The sequence below is a fragment of the Stenella coeruleoalba genome (assembly GCF_951394435.1).
Source record: "Stenella coeruleoalba genome assembly, chromosome: 5".
Classification (NCBI taxonomy): domain Eukaryota; kingdom Metazoa; phylum Chordata; class Mammalia; order Artiodactyla; family Delphinidae; genus Stenella; species Stenella coeruleoalba.
The window spans coordinates 106,913,226-106,931,926 of record NC_137150.1 but is presented as its reverse complement, the minus strand read 5'-3'; the positions used below and the strand labels follow the sequence as shown (position 1 = coordinate 106,931,926).

The following is an 18,701-nucleotide window of genomic DNA, read 5'->3' as shown; positions in this document are numbered from 1 at the left end:
TTCCAGTCCCCTGGGTGTGTGGGCTAAAGAGAGCTCTTAATCACATTAAAGTTTATGACTCTCATCACAATCAAACTTGCAGCCATTCTTAAACTATCTAATTAAATTACTCAATTTGTTCTATGGTTTACAAGAAGAGTTACTTTTGTGTTATGATGGCAGGGAGACTCCTGGGTTTCCTGAAAATAACAATTTAACAAAAATCCTCCGGGCTTTTTAGTCTCCTCCATTTCATAGAACACCCACAAAATTCTCCCTGAGGTTGAGAGTGCAGTAAAGCACTGTTAAAAACTAGAACTTCTCAATCTTGGTGTACATATAAATCACCCTGGAATCTTTAATCTTACTCTGTAGGTATGGGGCAGGGCCTGAAATTTTGCAGTTCTAACAAGTTCCCAGGTGATGGTGGTGATGCTGGTCTGAGATCACATACAGCATTGTAAACCTATAGACTATTTCAGTATAGGAATCCTAACTGCTCTGGTAGTTATCAACAAGAACAAAAACACAATTTGCTTCTGAGTATTGATCACAAATGTTGAGATACTCATGTTCAAATGTTCAGTTGGGGCATTTTCTTGAACATAACAATCTTAGAGTAATAATTTTTTTTTTTTTTTTTAGCTCAGTGAGACTTTAGCAGTCATCAAATACAGCTTCCTCATACTATAGTTGAGGAAATTGAGGGTCAGGGAAGTTAAGTATATGCCCAAGGTCATACAGCTGGCACTAGAACCCAGGAACCCTAACTACTGTGTCGATAAAGAAACCCTAACTTCTTTGGCATTTCCATTTTTATTTATACTCCCTGACACAAAACCTAAGCATGAGTCAATAATGATTAGAATTTCACCTTCTGATGCTCACAATAATTTAAATGATAGCAGTATCCTTGGACTTAGATTCCTAACAGCTAAAACTCACAGTAGGCAACTATCTGCTACAATAACAAGAGTATTCACATACCCTCTTTCTTGCAGTTTTGTTATGGACATGTGGCTTCTTAATTTTGAGAACCTGGGGAGAAAGGTGGAGAGAGAAATGAATGGGTCATTAGTTAAAAGGCAGGGGTTGAAGTTGTAAAAGGTTGTGGCAAAGTAAGCAGCAAATGAGAAAGAGCTAAGGGCCTCAGTATTGATCCTGCCTCTCATCTTTCCCTCTGTCTCCTTGCTTGCAGGTTTCTATTGTGTAGTCGCTCAAACAAAATGGACTTTATTTATGGTGTGACTGATTTAACACTACCGAACTAGTCCATCGTCTGCTAATTTGGTCCAATTAAAAACTGGTCATAGGGAAAAGCCTGGGAATTAAGCTCGTTTGGAAACACAACTTCTGATTATTTTATGTCCTGTTCATTTATATCTCGTCTTCTAAAGGGCACATTCAGGGTGCTGATTTATAGAGATGGTTCTTTCCAGATTCCTGAATTCCTTTCCATGATCACCTTTGGTTAAGCCCTTGAAGAAAGCACAGTTATGCTTTTTCTCCCTTCCTTATGGTTGCTGTTAAGACATTTATGGAGGATTGCCCAAGATTTCTTGCTATACCGAATTAGAAGAATCCCACTAAACAGCTTAAAGCCGCCATTTATAAAGCATTTACACATTGCTTGGCCCTGTACTAACAGGTTTGCATTCTCACTTAATCCTTACAACTCCAAGAGTTAAGTACTATTATTATCCCTATTTTGCAGTTGAGGAGGCTTCAGATTTAAACGTTCAAGTAAAATCATCAAACACTGTGAAGCAAAAAGTGACAGCTATGGGGTTTGAACCTGGATCTACCTGATCTCAGTACTGACCGATGTGATACTGTCACCTGCTAAGCTCTACTGAAATTTACGTCTAGATTAAGTCAAATTCTCAAGAACAGCAACAACAAATTAATTTCCTCCACCCCTAACTCTTCCTCCGTCACACAAGTTCTTGTAGGCAGGTAGGTGTTCCCTATACTTAGCCTCTCCCACGCCCTCTGCAATCTTTCCCTTTTGCTTCTGGGAGCTTCAGAGAATGCTACTGCAGCTGGTGAGTGGGCAGGTGCAGCCACCATCTGCTCTAGGAGTCCAACTGCGCACAAGAACTTAGCACCCAGACCTGGCCCAGCCACCACGGGTTCCAGAACCTGCTGGGGACACGGCTAACCCCGCCCCCTCGCGGTGGCGATTGGCTAAACCCTTCCCGAAGGCTAGGCACTGATTAATGGAGGTGCTGTCTCCTCAGAAAGTTAGGGCGAGACTCTCTAAGGAGGTGAGAACAGCCGGGGGTGTGTGAATGGGGGATTCAGTTCTTCCTGCCCGAAGGGTCCTTGAGAAGCCTGTTTGTTTTTCCCGGCGCCTGTCTCCACCCATCCCTTTCTCTCATTGGCCAGGCATGGTGGGCGGGTGTGTTTCCATTGGCCGGGGGGCGGTGTCTGTCCCTGGCCAGGGTGGGGGCGGGGCCTCCACCGCGCTGAGCTTGCCCTTGTGTCTGGTGCTCTGTAGAGCTGCCGCCGCTGCTGCCGCCGCCGCCGCCGCCGCCGCCGCCGCCGCCGCCGCCACCGCTGCCACTGCTGCTGCTGCAGCCGAAGCATCCGGGAGCCGCCGCCGCTGCCGCCGCTACCGCCTCTAGCGCCGCTTCCACCTCTAGCACAGCTTCCACCTCCACTCCCAGGACCCCGAGACACCCCTAGCGCGAGCGGCGGCTGCTGCTTGCTTGCTCCCCCTCTTCCCCGCCTCTCCCTTCTGTGACCTACCCACTCCTTGCAACCCTCGTCCGCCCCTTCTCCGACACCCCGGCATCCCTGCACCACCTGCTCGGACAGCCCCGGCGGGTGCTGGGACTTGCTGCGCGCGCGGAGAGGAAGGCAAGCTCCGAACCCGTGCCTGGCAGACGGACTGTCGCGGCTGCACCACCATCAGGAGGAGGAGGAGAAGAAACTATTTTGCCCACCGAAACCCCATTCTGCGGGTGCTTCGCCGTTGCCGCTTCTGCTGCTGCTGATCAGCGTCCGCGGGTTCGAACACCGCAGCGGCGAGGACCCTGGGTCCAGAGGGCTCCGCGAGGAAGACACCGGCGGAGCCCCGCACTCTGGTGCTCCGCTCACCAGCATCTCTTTGCCCCCCTCGTTCCATTCCAAACCCTCCACAGAAGGGACCATGATTTGGAAACGCAGCGCCGTTCTCCGCTTTTACAGTGTCTGCGGGCTCCTGCTACAAGGTAATCCCCGCCCCGCCGCGGGGAGCATCAACTTCATGCCCGTTCCCCGTCATCCTCACTCCACCCCATATTTCCACTCTCCCCCTTACAGTCAGTCCCCCAGTCCCTGGCGATTTCCACCCCCTCCCCCTACACCCCGGTGCGGCAGGGGCCAGTGGCAGTTTGCTCCAGCCCCTCGAATCTCTAGCGCTGTCTCAACCCTGCTCTCTCGGCAGTCAGCCCCTTAACGGGCACCTTTCGCCTTTTCATTCACCTGAGCTTCCTACATCTCTCACTCTCCATCATCGCCAGCACCAACCCCCCCCACACACACTCCCACGCCTTTTGGCTGGCAACTTGTGCCTTCTCTGAACATTACACGCTCCCACCAACCCCCACCAGCCACCTCCCACATCACAATCCTGACCGACCCTCTCCATCTCTTGTCACCTCTTTAACCTCCCCCTTTTCGGGTCGTCTTTCTCTTTCCCTTTCCTCCCACCATCATCATATCCGTGTGCCTTTAAAAAGTGTGTGAGAGCCTGGGAGCGAGCTACCGAGACGGCGAGAACAGCAGCAGCGGCAGCACTGTGTGCATTGCAATAACATCCCCGGTGAAGGGGGCGGGGGGAATGTGTTGTGAGACATGTCATTCACCTAGGAAGAGAGAGGAGACTGTCTGAGGTTAAAAGAGAGAGAGAGAAGGAAGAACGAAAAGAAAAAGAAAAAAAAAAAAAAAGGAGTAAACGGAAAAAGAAAGAATGCATAAATAAACCAAGAAATAAAAAGAGAGGGCCGGGAAAGGGAAGAATTAAAAGACCAAAAGCCACTTTATCAACAAACTGACTTTTTATTATTCAGTCTGTGTGGTTTTCTTTTTCTTTTTTTCTTAAGACAAGAAACATATGCACCCTAGCAGTTACTTTACTGCTAAGGGATTTTCGCTTAGATTCCCTACCTCTCCATCCGCTCTCTGCCGCTTCTTTTCCGTAATTAATATTATCCTTTCACGTGAAATGTAGGACCCCCTGTGACCGCAGCGGAGGGAAACCGCACAAAACACTGTTATTATGCAAATCACTGGTTTTGGATGCAGACTGGCTAGGGAACTGGGGTACACTTTTCCTCAGACCCTCTCTTTTGAAGGAGAGAGGAGGGGGCTGTGTGGAATGGGAGGACGATGTGATTATGAAATAAATGGAGTAGGAGTGCATAGGAAGAGCACCCTTTGGGTGGTAGTGGAGGCAGAGGCGGCATGCTAGGGCTGAGTGGGCAGGGGCTGTAAGGCGGAAGATTGTTGCTTTGAAGAGAGTGGTGTAGGGATGTGGCTTGAGTGTGAGATACAGGGAGGATGGATGTGAAATTATGGTCCATATGATATTTTTTAAGCTACGTGACTCTTGATTTCTTGATAAACCTTTGCCCACCTCTATCCCCTCTGTCATCATTTGTGTATTTGTAGGAAAGATAAGTTGATCAAATTTATTCGTCCCTGGGTAAAAGGAATCTGAAAGTAAGACACATAGAACCACAGGCGTGCAAAACCCAATTGGCCTTTGGAGGATTTAAATGAGGTCAATGAACCATCTTTCAGCAAGTTCTTGGAATGCATCCTCTCTCCTAGCCTCCTCCGGTAGACCGGGATCATATATTTTTTAATGCATATTTATGAATGTGAAAGAAGAGATAGTGGACAGAATTTTCCTGAATTAACTAACTGAACTTGCAGATATATGTGTTAGAATATTTTGTGGTAACTTTGTGTATTTTATGTTTGATGTAAATTTTAGATATATCATGTGCCAGAATCCCTGAGAAGGCAGACAGCCTGTTCTTCTTTCTTATGCCGCCTGGTCCCATTTCCCACCGCTTATACCGCCACCCTCACACAAGTAATCCGGTGGCTGACACATTACTTAGGTTTCTAATCCGTCCTGAAACATCCTCCTAGAGACCCCACTTCACCTCTCAGTAACTTGCATTTCTCAGCTCTGCTGTGTGTGTATGTGTCTGTGTGTGTGTCCGCACACGCCACGCTGAGTAAGGGGAGTGTGATGTGGGGAAATCAGTTAATTTGGTGATTGCGATGAAAATTCGACACCACTGGATGTGTTTTCCCTGCTATTCTGTGTATGCTGGCCCCGGCACGTCACTGCACACACTACTGGGCTGGTGCGAGAAGATTATTTATTATAGAGCATGTGGGCAATGGACTGCACTTGGGGGTCGCGTCCTCTCTGCCTTCAACATTTCCCTGTGAATTGTCTATTCAGTGCACTGCAAAATAACTGTCTGCTGGTGCCTCTTTCTCTCTCTCTCTCAGCCTGAAGGAGGATTTACTCTTTCTCTACCCTGAGAGATTCCATCAGCTGCATTCTTTTTTATTAAGGGCATGGGCCTCTTTTATTAAGTATGTAAACCAAGTATTGAAACAGTGCTGCCTTTCACAGCAGACTGGGGAAGAGGGGTGGAAAGTATACTAGAGAAAATGTACCACTGCAACCAGCAGCAGGTCCAAATAAATAAATAAATAGGTGTCCTATACAGCAACCAGGGAAAGAGCACCAGCTCAAGGATGTATGTGTACTTCTGAGCATCTTAGATCAGGGCATATTAATACACCAAAAGAGAGAAGAAGATTTAAAGAAAAAAAAAAAAAACTAGAAGCGGGAGGAGGCACAAAGCCCCATTGGACTGTCTTCTCATGTTTATGGCTGCCTCACATTTATCAAACACTGCTCCACAGACACATCACACTTTGTTGATATTGTCAGTTCCTGCTCAAACAAATTGCTCATGCCTTCCTGTCTTGGTCTTGGCTGAAAACATTGCTTCAGGGTCCAGGTTTATGTTTCTCCCACTACTCTACTGTTTTATTAGGGCTTGGTTAGATTGTAAAATGAAAGCTTTATTTCATGGACACAGATTAAATACTTAGCAGGTCTTTCCTTTCTATGCACAGGGAAGGATGGGTGGCGGGGGAACTAGCGAGCAACTGATTTTGGCCAGAGGTAGTCTGCTCTGCCTGTTAGTAGTTATGACTAGGCAAATACTATACGCAGTCTGCAGCTTCTTATTATTAGCGTTATCAACACTATAGTGGTATATTCACTTAAGACATACTAATCAATTTATTTATCCTTTGTATTATTATCCCATTTCTTGTGGTACGCATTATTTTAGACAAGAAGGCTCATTTGAACACATCTTCCCTGTGGTTTCACTGTGTTTTACCTTGTCAACAATTTTTTACTTTTCTTGGGAAGCAACCTCAATCTTTTGGCTTGTTAATATGTAGAGTGATAAGCCAGTGGTGAGATTCAAGATAATGATAAAATGAGTTTTTAAAAAAAGGCTTAAATAGTTCTATTCTACAACATCTACTACTTCATCCTCACTGGGTCTTTAGGAAATGCATAGTTAGATAGAAAATAAACGTTTCTGACCAAAGTATAACTTGGAATGTAGACTACTTAGGTAATAAAATTTGATTCAGTATTAAGCTATACAGCACCCTTTTTTATTTTCCTCCATCATAGAGGGAGAACCTGGGGCAAGGGCAGGGGACACATTAAAGAAATGAATTTCTGTAGAATGAGGAGTATAAAAGCTTACCACCTGCAACTAAGACCTCTTCTTGGCTACAGAGTAGATCCAGTTCAATTGCTGACCCTCCCTGAAGCTGTATCCTTTTCCATGCCTGAGGAGACACTGCAAAGATGGAGACTGTCTTGTTTAGCACAGCAAACAATTCTAGAAAGGGCAAAAAGGAAGGAAGGGCAAATGTAACCACAAAATAGAGACGCATAGATTCTAATTTTGTTGAGAACTTTATTTCCTTTTTAGAGTTAGCCTTACACAAAAACATACCCAACACTAATATTGGGGCTTTAGGGGTTTTGTGTGTGTGTGTGGCTATGGGACGGACGTTCTAGTAAATAATTTGTTATACTTAGAAAGATCTTCAAGTTAAAGGTCTGTTGAACATACATATTACTTGCCTCAGTGTGTGTCATGCACCTCCCCTTACATTTTTAGAAAACACATTGTAATGCAAAATACATTTATATATACTTAATAAAATATTGACAACTTAATACTTCCTAAAAATAAGTCTCTCCCACTCTTTTCCCTCTACATGTAGTAGCCTTAGCCATGTTGAGCTCATTTCTTATGCTGAATGCAGTTTCTAAGATACAGCTCACTCCTTCCTTTTTTTGATTAACAGCTGAAACTTTGAAAAGTAGACTTTGTACACAAGAGTCAATGACTATGACTTAAACAGCAAACACCAGACAGTAATTACGATAATCTCCCTGCAAATATGAGGAGTTCCTAGACTAATTTAGTATCAAGATATGGAAGCTTACTTCATTGTCTTTTCCCCTATTTCTACAGCTAGTAGAATTCTGGGAACATAATATGACAAAGATAAGCATCAACTGAGATGGCCTCTTCCTCCCTTTTCCACCAGAAGATCAAATATGTGAAAAATATTTGCCCCCCATTTAAATAGTGAGATAGTCATTTTTCTTAAAGAAAAACTTACTTAAATCACTTAAACAGCAAATGGATGTGCAAAAATGTTGGAAGACATCCTAAGCATGCATTTTAAAGTGGCCTGAAATCAACAACAAGTGATAATCAATTTTCTTTTGAAAATAGAGGGTCTATGGGGTAAAAAATGGTTAAGACAAGTAAAATTTATCTATTATGAAGTATTTGGGGGTACATTAATAATATAACATAGGTGTTTCATATTATTGTTTTATTTGATCATGCTGACATGCATTCTATGAGATTTATTGATAGAGACTCCTTGTTTTAATAGACTTCATTAAACTTCCTTGGCAAAATCCCCCATTGTGTGGCAGCTAGCTGAGTAGGTTGAGGAGGCAGTGAGAAGGGAAATAACAAATCAAGGAAGTGGAAATCACAAACTGAAGTCAGAAGTCCCTTGTGGAATTGTCAGATACAGGTTTGTTTACCCTCTTAAAACAGCTCTATTGCCTGGTTTTTATTAAACTTAAGCTTCCTGAGGGCAAGCCCTGAGCTTTACTTATCTGTGCAATCTTCTTATTCTCCGTTTCGTAAATGCCTAATAGTTTTGAGTTGAATAATAGGTATGTCCTAATTAGTCATGATGGAGTTAAATGGTCCCTTCTCCTCATAATATATCAGCCCTCTTACTTTGCTAAATAATACATATGAGTTAACTTTAACATTTTGTAGGTCGTATTGGTTTAGAAAACTGTTTTCCTATCAAAAATTATCATAGCAATAGCTGTTGATATACATCTTTAGATGAATACAGTTTGATCAGCTGTTCTTTGGCATGAGGTTTCCCTACCCATTTTTTTTCTTTTCCAGAATTAAAAATCACAAATATTTTGCATAAGATTACAAACTCAATTCATGAAAAAAAAAAAAAAATGAGGGGCATGACTTAAATTTACTGATTTAACCTAAAATATTTAAAAAGACAAGTTCATTGCCAACATTTTATTTGAAAATGTCAAGCATTTTTGGAGTGCAGTTCTGTAGTATCAAAAAAAGACATCTGCAAATTCCTCGCGTAAAGAGGTGGGTGAAGATTAACCTAGAGCTGTGGCAGCTGAAGCCCCCTGCTGTGTGATGTTGCAAATGGCATCTCAGGCCTAATGTGCTCTGCAGCCGCAGGCGAACACGCAGGAAAGCAGTCATGTGGCATGAGTGAAATGGGAAGTCTTTTCATATTTCATAGCTTGTAGTGGACATGAACCATCCTTCAGCTTTTCATAACTAGAAACAATTCAGAGAGTATTTCTAATCATGTGAGGTCATGGCAAAGCAAAAGAGAACACATATTTTGCTTAGAGATTAATGTAGTAAAAAAATCCTAATAAAATTATCAACATTTTCATCAAATGAATGGTACAAACTTGCAACTATCTTGCAAACTATCAGGACCACGGGTCAGTTTAATGAAAATAAATAGCAAAGTTAAAATAGGATTCTTATGCAGTTATTTACATGTGTTGGACCTAATCAATGTTGAGCTGGCAAATACTCTTTTATCCTTCTCTTCCTTTAGTGAGTAAGGACTCAGTCCCTTGATTTTTTCCTTATTACAGCACTTCCTGTTTTGCGAGAATACAGTAGTTTTAAAAGGAATAGGAATTAATTGTTCAATGTTTGTTCACACAGTTTATTTAGTGTCATAAATTGGAATTTGTGTTAACATCAAACTAGTAGAGAATATTTCCTTTCTGTCTGAACAATTTTATTTATCCCACAGGCAAAATCATCAAATACGTTCCTTAATAAATGTAAGAGTTGTGGACCTTATGGGCAACCTATCATGGAAGCCTATCAGATAACAGTAACTAATGTAGCATTTTTTATTTTGATTCCATTTGCTACAGAACAAAGTAATTGAACATATTATGCATATTGATTTTTATTGTAGAAATGAGGCCAGTTGGTCCTGTTTATGTGTTCAGTAGGTTTCTTTAAACAGATATGAAATTATTTTTATCTTAGCAATATGTAATATATATAAAAATTAGGAAAGTAAATATTCTGCTTAATTAGGTATGAGTTAAATATTAATGCCCAAATCAAAGATGTAATTACTGAGAAAGGAAATATTCCTCAATCATTTATCTATATATATGCACATACAAGCCTAAAATTTAGTTATTTTTAACTGTAAAGATGTTTGAAGGACGTGTTTATAATTTTGTACATAATTAGAGCTTGGGGCTCTCAGGGATGAAGTGTGAGGAAAAAGGAAAAGTTTATTTTGTTTGCACTTATTATTTTCTTTTACCCTTTTTATGAAGGTTAAAAAAGGTATTATTTGAATACATTTTCTTAGGCTGCGGCAATGATTAACTTTTCCACTTAAAAACACATACACGCAAGGTTTACAGTTTCTGAATTTGCAATAGAGCTCAGCATTTATTCTGGATCTTCTTTGGTGCTTATAAAACTGAGTGATGAGAACCTACTGCTACCTGAATAGAGACAGGGCTGAGGTTGTAAGGAAACCTGCCATGGAGAGAGCCAGCCATTAATTATTCACATTCTATTTTAGAGGTCTTTGAAGTAAATATTAAGACAGTCATTATTCAACACTGGGGATAACTCTTTCTGAGTCAGCAAATAGTTTTCACTTGAATATTTAAATTATTTTTCAGCCATCTGAATGATGAAGGGGAAGCCCCTGTTTAGTCACAGTTAAGCAGTTATTCTGGGGGCTAGATACTGACGTCATTAGGGATGTTTAGAACACAAAAATAAGCATTCATTTGCTTTGAAGAACAGAAAATCTTAAAGCTAAGTGTGATCAAATAGTGTAAATAATTTCACATAAGCGTACAAAAGTCCATTTATAGGTTAAATTGACCCCCCCTAATAATTTTATAGATTTGATGATGGCTTATTTACAGTGACAGTGCATTATCTATCTAAAGTCATCTTTGGGAGCACAGTGAGAAAGCACCTTTCCTGACAAGGACGTGCTGCCAACTGCTAAGTGTATAGCTGTTATATTGATTCAGTATAATTTATAAAACCAATTAATTTGTTCTTGTAAAGAAATCTTTTTAGCTTCTTTGCTAAAATTGTTTGCATTTAGAGATACAAGTGCCTCCCATAATGCTAACTTAAACATCAAAGCCTAAAATTTATGGTGCATAAAATATGTTTCTACTTTCATAATAAATTCATATTTTACATTAGCTTGTCCTATATCCCTGCTGGAGAAAATGTCCCTGACATCTATACCTTCCATTCCCTCTCATACTTTATATGTCCTCTGCTTTCAATTTTAAGTAGTAGACTTAGGCTGAAATGAGAGATGATTAGAATATTTGTATTGAACAGCAAATAAAATGCACAATAAGCTTCTGATTTGTCATTCCTTTATTGCAATCTGTTTTATGGTCTGATATCTGAATAGTAACTCAGCTTCATTTATATTCTCTAGCAATATAATATCCACCAACTCCACACCGTTCTACCCACCTGAAGGACCCATTAAAAGAAATTAACGGGGGATGAAGTTTAGTTAAAGGGAGTTTTGCTAAACCTATGTACTGAATATGTCCAGATTGGGTGTTTTTTCTTTGAACTTCCAAGGCTTGTACCCCAGTGTTTTAGCAAGGATAAAACACGTACAGTGTGCATTTAGTTGTTTTTGTTATTGTTATCATTGCATTTCGTGAGAGTTCAACCTTCTTAGTCTCATAATAAAAATGGCAAAAAGAGGAGGGAAGGAATGTGAGTCAGCCAGCCAAACACACAGAAACGCCTGGCAAAGCTGACTAAATTAGCATATGCTAGGCTGTGTATTTCCCTCTGTTGTTACATAACTCTTTTCTAATAGGAAATCACTTCTCCTACTTAACCCTTTCAGGAGGTTTGGAATTCTCCCACTGTTATCCTTTTATTTTGCTTCATTTATTTTCTCAAGAATTGTGTAAATCATCTATTGAAGGGCTTTTATGCCAAATTCTTTTTTTTTCCCCCTTCAGTCTTTCTGTATACAAATGTTCCATTCTGTGCCCAACTTCAGGATTCAGGAATCAACTTTTCTATAGCTTTCACTGAGAGGACCTAATTAGCATTTTAGGCTCTCTTTACTCATGTGCAGCTTTCTTTAGAAAATGTATTAGTTCTATGAGGTTCCCCTAAGGATTCATAATACTCTAGTTTGTTACATGTACTGTGATATTCAGTGTGCCTTATTTATGCACGTGTCCTCATTTCAAAGCCTTTTCAGGGATCATGTGGATAGAACAAGGGGTCTGGCTGTAAGTTCACTGTCATGTATTAATGTGTAGGTGGTATTCAGAGAAGGATGTTTCTGAAGGCAATTATATATCTATGACTCCAGTATAGCAAGCAGTTACTCACATTCTACACTTACTAGTTACCCTGCCAAGGCAGAATGAAATTCACCATTGTGATGCAGAATACAGTATCTGTTATTTCTAAATAGTTCTTTGCTCTGGGAATGAAATAAAATAATGAGTGAAAATGTGTATCCCCTGTCCTGAATAGGGATTGTTCCTTTCACTCTCCCAAACAAAAAGAAGAATCAGAAATTGTTCCTGAATCAATACTCTATTCCTTAACTAGTCCATTAACACATTTTGCTATGGTGGGATCTTGAAGTTATGCTGGTTATTATTTGAGGCTATAGATTTTTAGAGAGTATTAATTGCCTGCAGTCTTCATGGGCTGCTAAATGTCAGTACATTGCCAAATTTAAGACATATTTTGAGTTTTTGATTTGGATGCAATGTGGACAACTGTGCAAATATATAGGAATATTGAACGAGAGAGAGAAAGAGAGGGAGAAAGAAACACTTTTTTTTTTTTTTTTAGAGAGAGACTATATTTGTGGAGGAATAGCTGCAAATAATTTGCTCATTTTAGTACATGTCACCATTTATAAAAAGGATATGTTCCTACATTACATGAGTTTGAGAGTATACTTATATTAATTGTACCCCTTGACTTACTTGTATTCCTGGGTTATATATCATCAAAAAATTTGAGTTTAATTTGTAAATACAACTGTTCTTTCTTTTTTTATGACTATTGCAGTAAAAAGCATTTTATAAGTTGATATACTGACACTTTTAACGAATTTTTGTTTCATTATTTTACACAACTGAATGATTTTCCAAGCCTTATCATTATTAATGGTAGCTAAAAAATGCTAATGTCCAGGAACCCGTGAGAGTTTTTTATGAGAAGTTTTGACCAGAATCTGATGTGGTTTTTTTAGTAGACAAAAGAGTGCCATCTGCCCTTTATTGATTATTTTAAGCATTTATGTTTTCTTAGTTTATGAGAGAACTAAGCATTTTATTTTGCCTATGTTATGATCTATATAACCCCTACATATATTTTTATTATAGCATTTTGAATGTTAGGTATTTATCTGTCTGTCTCCTCTAGTGGACTATAAGCCCCTAGAGTGCAGGGTCTTAGTCTTCATTTTATTTCAACTGCCTAATGGAATGTCTATTTTTAAATGTTTTCATTCCACTGATTGATTAGTTCTCTTCCAATCCATTTAATCATGACGCATCTCTTTAATTGGATCCAAATAATATTTAAGTATTTATAATTGCCAAAATGCCAATACAGTGTTCTGAATAGAATAAATGTTTGCAATCAATTTTCATTTGTATGTAAAGTACAGGGAGAAGACAAAAATGAATACTAAGAAATATAATTCTAAATAATGACATACTTCACGAAAAATGTAGAATCACTCCTTTCAGTTAAGGTAGTCAGTTCAAATTTGCCCTGAAAACATTTGTCTCATAGCTTTGAATCTCCCTGATTTCTCTGGGCATTGTAACCCTTTGTCTTTCTTTATGTATCCCTGGCCCCCAAAATATTCCTGATGATGACTTCGGATAAACATGAAGCCAAATCATCTTACTGTTCTATTTAGAGTAGCTGGTATTTCTGGATAAATGTATAAACAAAGAGGAATTACAAACTGACCTTGATCTGCCAGATTATCAGTGAGGACTGACCTGCTTTTGTTATTGCCAAGCTGTAGAGATGAGGTGCTCTGAGTAGTCCTTGAAGTACAGATTCAGGGTATATTCTTCTCAGTTTAACTCGGGGAGTTTCCATTTGTTTTATTTAAAAGGGCTTTTACAGAAAATTCTAAAAAAAATATATATATATATATATATTTAATGCTAAGTCATACTTCTACAATTGAGGACACATGTTTGCTATGGTTGAATTTGATTTAGTTTTCTTTTTGCATTTGGAAAGACAGTGAGAGATAGAATGGGAATATTAACTGCTTTTTGAAGAGAATTTAAATATAGTTACTGGGAGCTGAACTCCAACAGTGAAAAGACTTTCTACAATTTGTAGTGACTCTATTTCCACATAAAGTGTTTTAAGAATTCTTTTTCTAAAATGTCCCAGAGAAATGTAGTTTTTCTTAAAAGTTATATAGTTTTTCTTCAAATTAAAAAAAATAATTTCCCCATTGTCTTTCAGATTTTTGACTGTTTCATGACTCTTGGCATTTGAAAGGATATTATTAAGTAGGCTAAGTTAAGATTTACTTGAAGCCAAATCACTGTATCATCTGCCTGTTAGAAATATGCATTCAGTTAACAGATATTCAAAGTAGATTAAACTATCTCAATTTACTGAGGGTTATTGCCACTTTATGAAGTTAATATTAGAATTATATTCCCCCATAGCTTCTGTTAGTACCGAAAATCTTGCTTTATGTGAAGATGTGAGTGTCAGTATGATGCAACAGCCAGGTAAGAATAATCTCATCTTTAACATGGCTTTTGTTTAGCCCCAGCTGATCCACTTTCCAGAGCCTAGTGAAAAAAAGGGAAGATAGTTTGGGAATCAATTTTGTTGACTATATCACTGTTTTGATGAAAAGTTATTTTAATATGTTACTGAATTTTATTCATTATATTGAGATATCCTATAAATCTATGGTTAGAAGTGACATATTTAAAATTTTTTATGTGTAATCATATAGTATGTGAAACACTGGAAATGTGTGGAAGAATCACACCTTTATATTTCTCAACATTTTTGTCATAATGGCCCACTCAGAAATTGAATTTTCAGTTTGATATGAGAAGGAAGTACCTTTATCTATTACTTTAAATGCTAAAGCATTTCAGACCAACATTCTTGTTGAGAGTGGCCAAATTAACAACAACATCCATAATATTCACCAAAAGTATATTGTACTAAGTGCATTGTCTTTATAAAAAGATTTGATGGTAACTAGCACGAAAAATAAGTGTGTTTGATAATATTTACGAATATATTTTTAAAGGTCAAGAAACATTTATAGAGGATAGTTTCATGTCCACTGGCTTGCTTCATACATATATATGTGTGTGTATATATATATATATGTATATATAACAGAAATGCTGTGGGTGAGGTAAGACTGATGGTGTTGTGAACTTCAATTCTCCATATCCTTTCACTTCTGTGGGATAGCTAAGTTAAAGATATTGGTAGAGATAAGTTCATAGTTTTTTAGAGGTCTGATAGAGGTCATTAAAGTTAGGTTTACTTTAACTTTTTGCTTTGCTTTACCCAATTTTATTGACTATACAGATACAGACTACCAACAAAGCAGAACATCTTTGAAGGATGTGACAGCATAAAAGTACATTTTATAATACAACAACTATGTTTGACAGATGGGTATGGACAGGTTGGGAAGACTGATAATCTTTTTATCATTTAATAATGATCTTACTATAAGGTAGCAGTAAACATGTTCAGGCATTAGAAATATTTCCTTCTGAGATCTTCACATCATCTTGGTGTACGCAGATGGAGAATGGGAGTGACTTGGTGATAGAGGAAGAGGCAATAATAGATACTCATGATCCTTGAGTGGAATACAAGGAGCTGCCATATCAAAATACAGTTAGTGTGGGAGTGGTAGTGAGGTTGACCTGCTGAATGTCTTTTATTTTGTAGTGAGAGTTCTCTATTCTATAGAGGGAGGAGATACCACTGAACTAATTTAGACTTTGATTTTTGGAAGTGCCCTGCAGCATCAAGATGTAATGGTAGGAATCAAGGGACCCAAGTTCTCATCAAAGCTATGCCACTATTTTAGATATGAGTGAGTTACTTCTCTTGCAGCTTAGTTTTTTCATCTGTGAATTGAGAGATTGGAACCACATCCATTCTTTGGCAATATGTTGTAGAAGGATCTTATGGATGATAGCAAACTGCAGAAATGCTGTTTTTCTTTTAACTTTCCACCTAAAAATCTTTTATAACACAGTCACTATAACATTAACTGTGTGCCCTTAAATACCTTTTACTAAAATTTAATTTTTTATATCTACTCATGCATTATTCAGTATTTAACATTTTTACACATGTTAAGTGATTGTTATTCTGATATGTGTCTGTATAAATTTCAGAACTTTTTCCCCTCTGTCAATGACTTTTATAAATTAATTTTGTAGCCATCAGCCTGAGTTTGGGTTGTACAGTTTTTTCTAATGAAATTACATCCATAGATCAATTTTGAAAATTAGTAAACTGTTGCTCTGTTAGTCATTTTTATTAGGGAGTGGATTGAATTGTTTTAATTTTGACTTCATCTTTGTATTTCTATGCATTTAATATGTGTGTATGTAAAGATCTCTACAATCATTTTATTTTTCATAGCCATTGATTTTCTTAAACATAACTTATTCATTTATTGATTCATTTTTTCAAGAAATATGTACTTGAAGGCAGCATTGTAAATGTTGGTTATACAAGTAGACAAGATGGAAATAGTTTCTGCTCTTATGGAGCTCGCATTCTAGTAACTGAGATACAGAATAAACAAATCAAAATATTACAATGCCTTAATTCTTTTTTCTCTGAAATAAAAATATTTTATTTTTATGTTAATATCTTTTCCATAGCAACAAAATGCGGATATATCAATGAGGATATGAAATCACTGATTTAGCAACAATATTATAAACCTCACTGGGCTTTTAACATTTTTATTTAAGGTTGGACTAAAGGGCTCTCATTTCCTCCAGTTGTTTATCATGAAAACATTCTCAGTATGATGCCAGTTTCTTTCTTTATTTTATTAATACAAGTTGAAAGAAGCTGACAAGTGAACAGAAATATTCAAGCCTGTTCTATTCTAACTGATTTGTTCAAGAGGATGATTCATTTAATTTCATAAAGGTTCAGTGGGCCAGAACTGTAGATGACCAGGTCAGCAGAGGGAATGTAGGGGAGAAGAGGTCTGTGAGAAGGATCTATGTAACAAGCAACAATATTTAGTTTTTTAGAGCTGAAGTTCTGCTTGAGCAATTCTGATGTTACCAGCAACAGTCATTTAAAGAGCTGCTGATGCCTCAGGGAAAACATTTTTAAAGTGTCCTATCTAGAAACAGTGTTCCTTGTACTGTGTCATATATATTAAAATGCCGTCCCTTGCTTATATTACAGTACATCGTGCCTGATTAAAACCTGTACTTCTGTAATATGGCCTTTTGATAGTGCCGATTAAATGTCGCTCCTGAAATATTTCCTCCTACTGAATCTCTATGAATATGATTGAAATATTAATTAGTATGATATGAAATATTAATCAACTGGTAAACAAAACTGGCAAATTGATGAGGATACAATTAATTTTTTTTTAAATAAAGTGAATTTTTTATACAATTATTTTAAATGTTAGAGAAAAAATACAATATCATATGAACGGGCTGCAAATATTCTTGACGTCTTTATATTACTTCCTTTAATACTTAACTTTCATGACCTCAATATGCAAATGATGTCATATTTCTAAGACATTATATGGTATTTTTGAATAGTATACCTCATTGGCCAGTGTGATCCCTGGAGTAGATGATATATACCTTATAATAGATAAAATAAAAAAATTGATATATGCTCTAGAAATCATAATGGTGGTCGTCTAGCATGCATAGTTACTCTATTTAGAGACTTATTTATCTGGATTTCACTCAACAGTACATTGCACAGCTAGGAAAACCTCAGCCTAACGGTAATCTTTAATTTCGCTTTCTTTATATTTTAAAGGAAACTTTAAAATTAAAGCAATTCCAGTAAATGCTCTGTTGTAGGTGATAATTTGCAAGAGTGTAGTTTTATACTAAATGATTTATTTTGAAAGTATATTCAGTTTTCCAAAGTAAGTCAGAGATGCATACGTAATTGGAAACTTTTCTAGAGGGAACTAGGTGGTGCTGTTCTGTCATCTTTGTGTCTTAGTGACTTCTTTGGTTCTTTTCTAAATTCATTAAAACACTTTCATATAATAGGTGCATTCGGTAAGATACAGTTTTGGTTTATAGTGGCATTATTTTTATTAAACAAGTAAATTTATGTTGATCTTGCATCTTTGTTTTCAGCAGTATTTTCATACAGCAGATAAAAATTTTCTTCCTAAGCAGTGTCACAGTTTACAATGTCTCATTTCTTCATCATTTAAGATAATGTATAAAATTCTGAAATCTTCAGGTATTTATGTTATTATGTGTTTTTAAATGCTTTGGCTCTTTTACTTGCCAAACAACTTACTATTAATTTAATCAAAATTTAAAGTGGTAAAATTTTTGTACAGAGTTGATTTAATATAAAAATGCCACAAAATGCATAAGCTCAAGGAAAACTTATTTACATTATTTGAAATACTAAAAAAATTTCAATTAAACCTTTCAACAAAGAAAAAGAGAAAACCTTTCCCTTGAAAAGGAGTTGTTTGCTTAATTTACTTCCTTATAAGAAAAGTAACCTCAATCAAGCCATCAGTAATCTTTTCATTTTTCTAGATATCGTTAATTGTGTGTTCCAATGATCTTGGTGGTACTTGATAGTCCGAAATAAAATAGCAAACCTATTTCAGAGTAAACAACAACAAACAAAGTTACCCCACTGTCCCTGTATATTTAGTACACTGGTATTTCTGGGGTATATTTTCTTGGTAAGAATTATGACTTCTTTCAG

At 37.7% G+C, this 18,701-nt stretch overlaps 1 protein-coding gene across 6 annotated transcripts in view; it reads left to right on the top strand.

The window, feature by feature from the left end:
• Positions 1-3,133: 3,133 nt before the first annotated feature.
• CADM2 (cell adhesion molecule 2) overlaps positions 3,134-18,701 on the top strand; it is a gene marked incomplete at its 5' end in the record, with an annotated part of 1,063,364 nt that continues 1,047,796 nt past the window's right edge. For all 6 annotated transcript variants that reach the window (XM_079922103.1, XM_079922101.1, XM_079922105.1 and 3 more), the window contains one exon: positions 3,134-3,194. In XM_079922103.1, coding sequence (XP_079778229.1) covers positions 3,134-3,194 — 61 coding nt within the window. The remainder of the gene's footprint in view (positions 3,195-18,701) is intronic.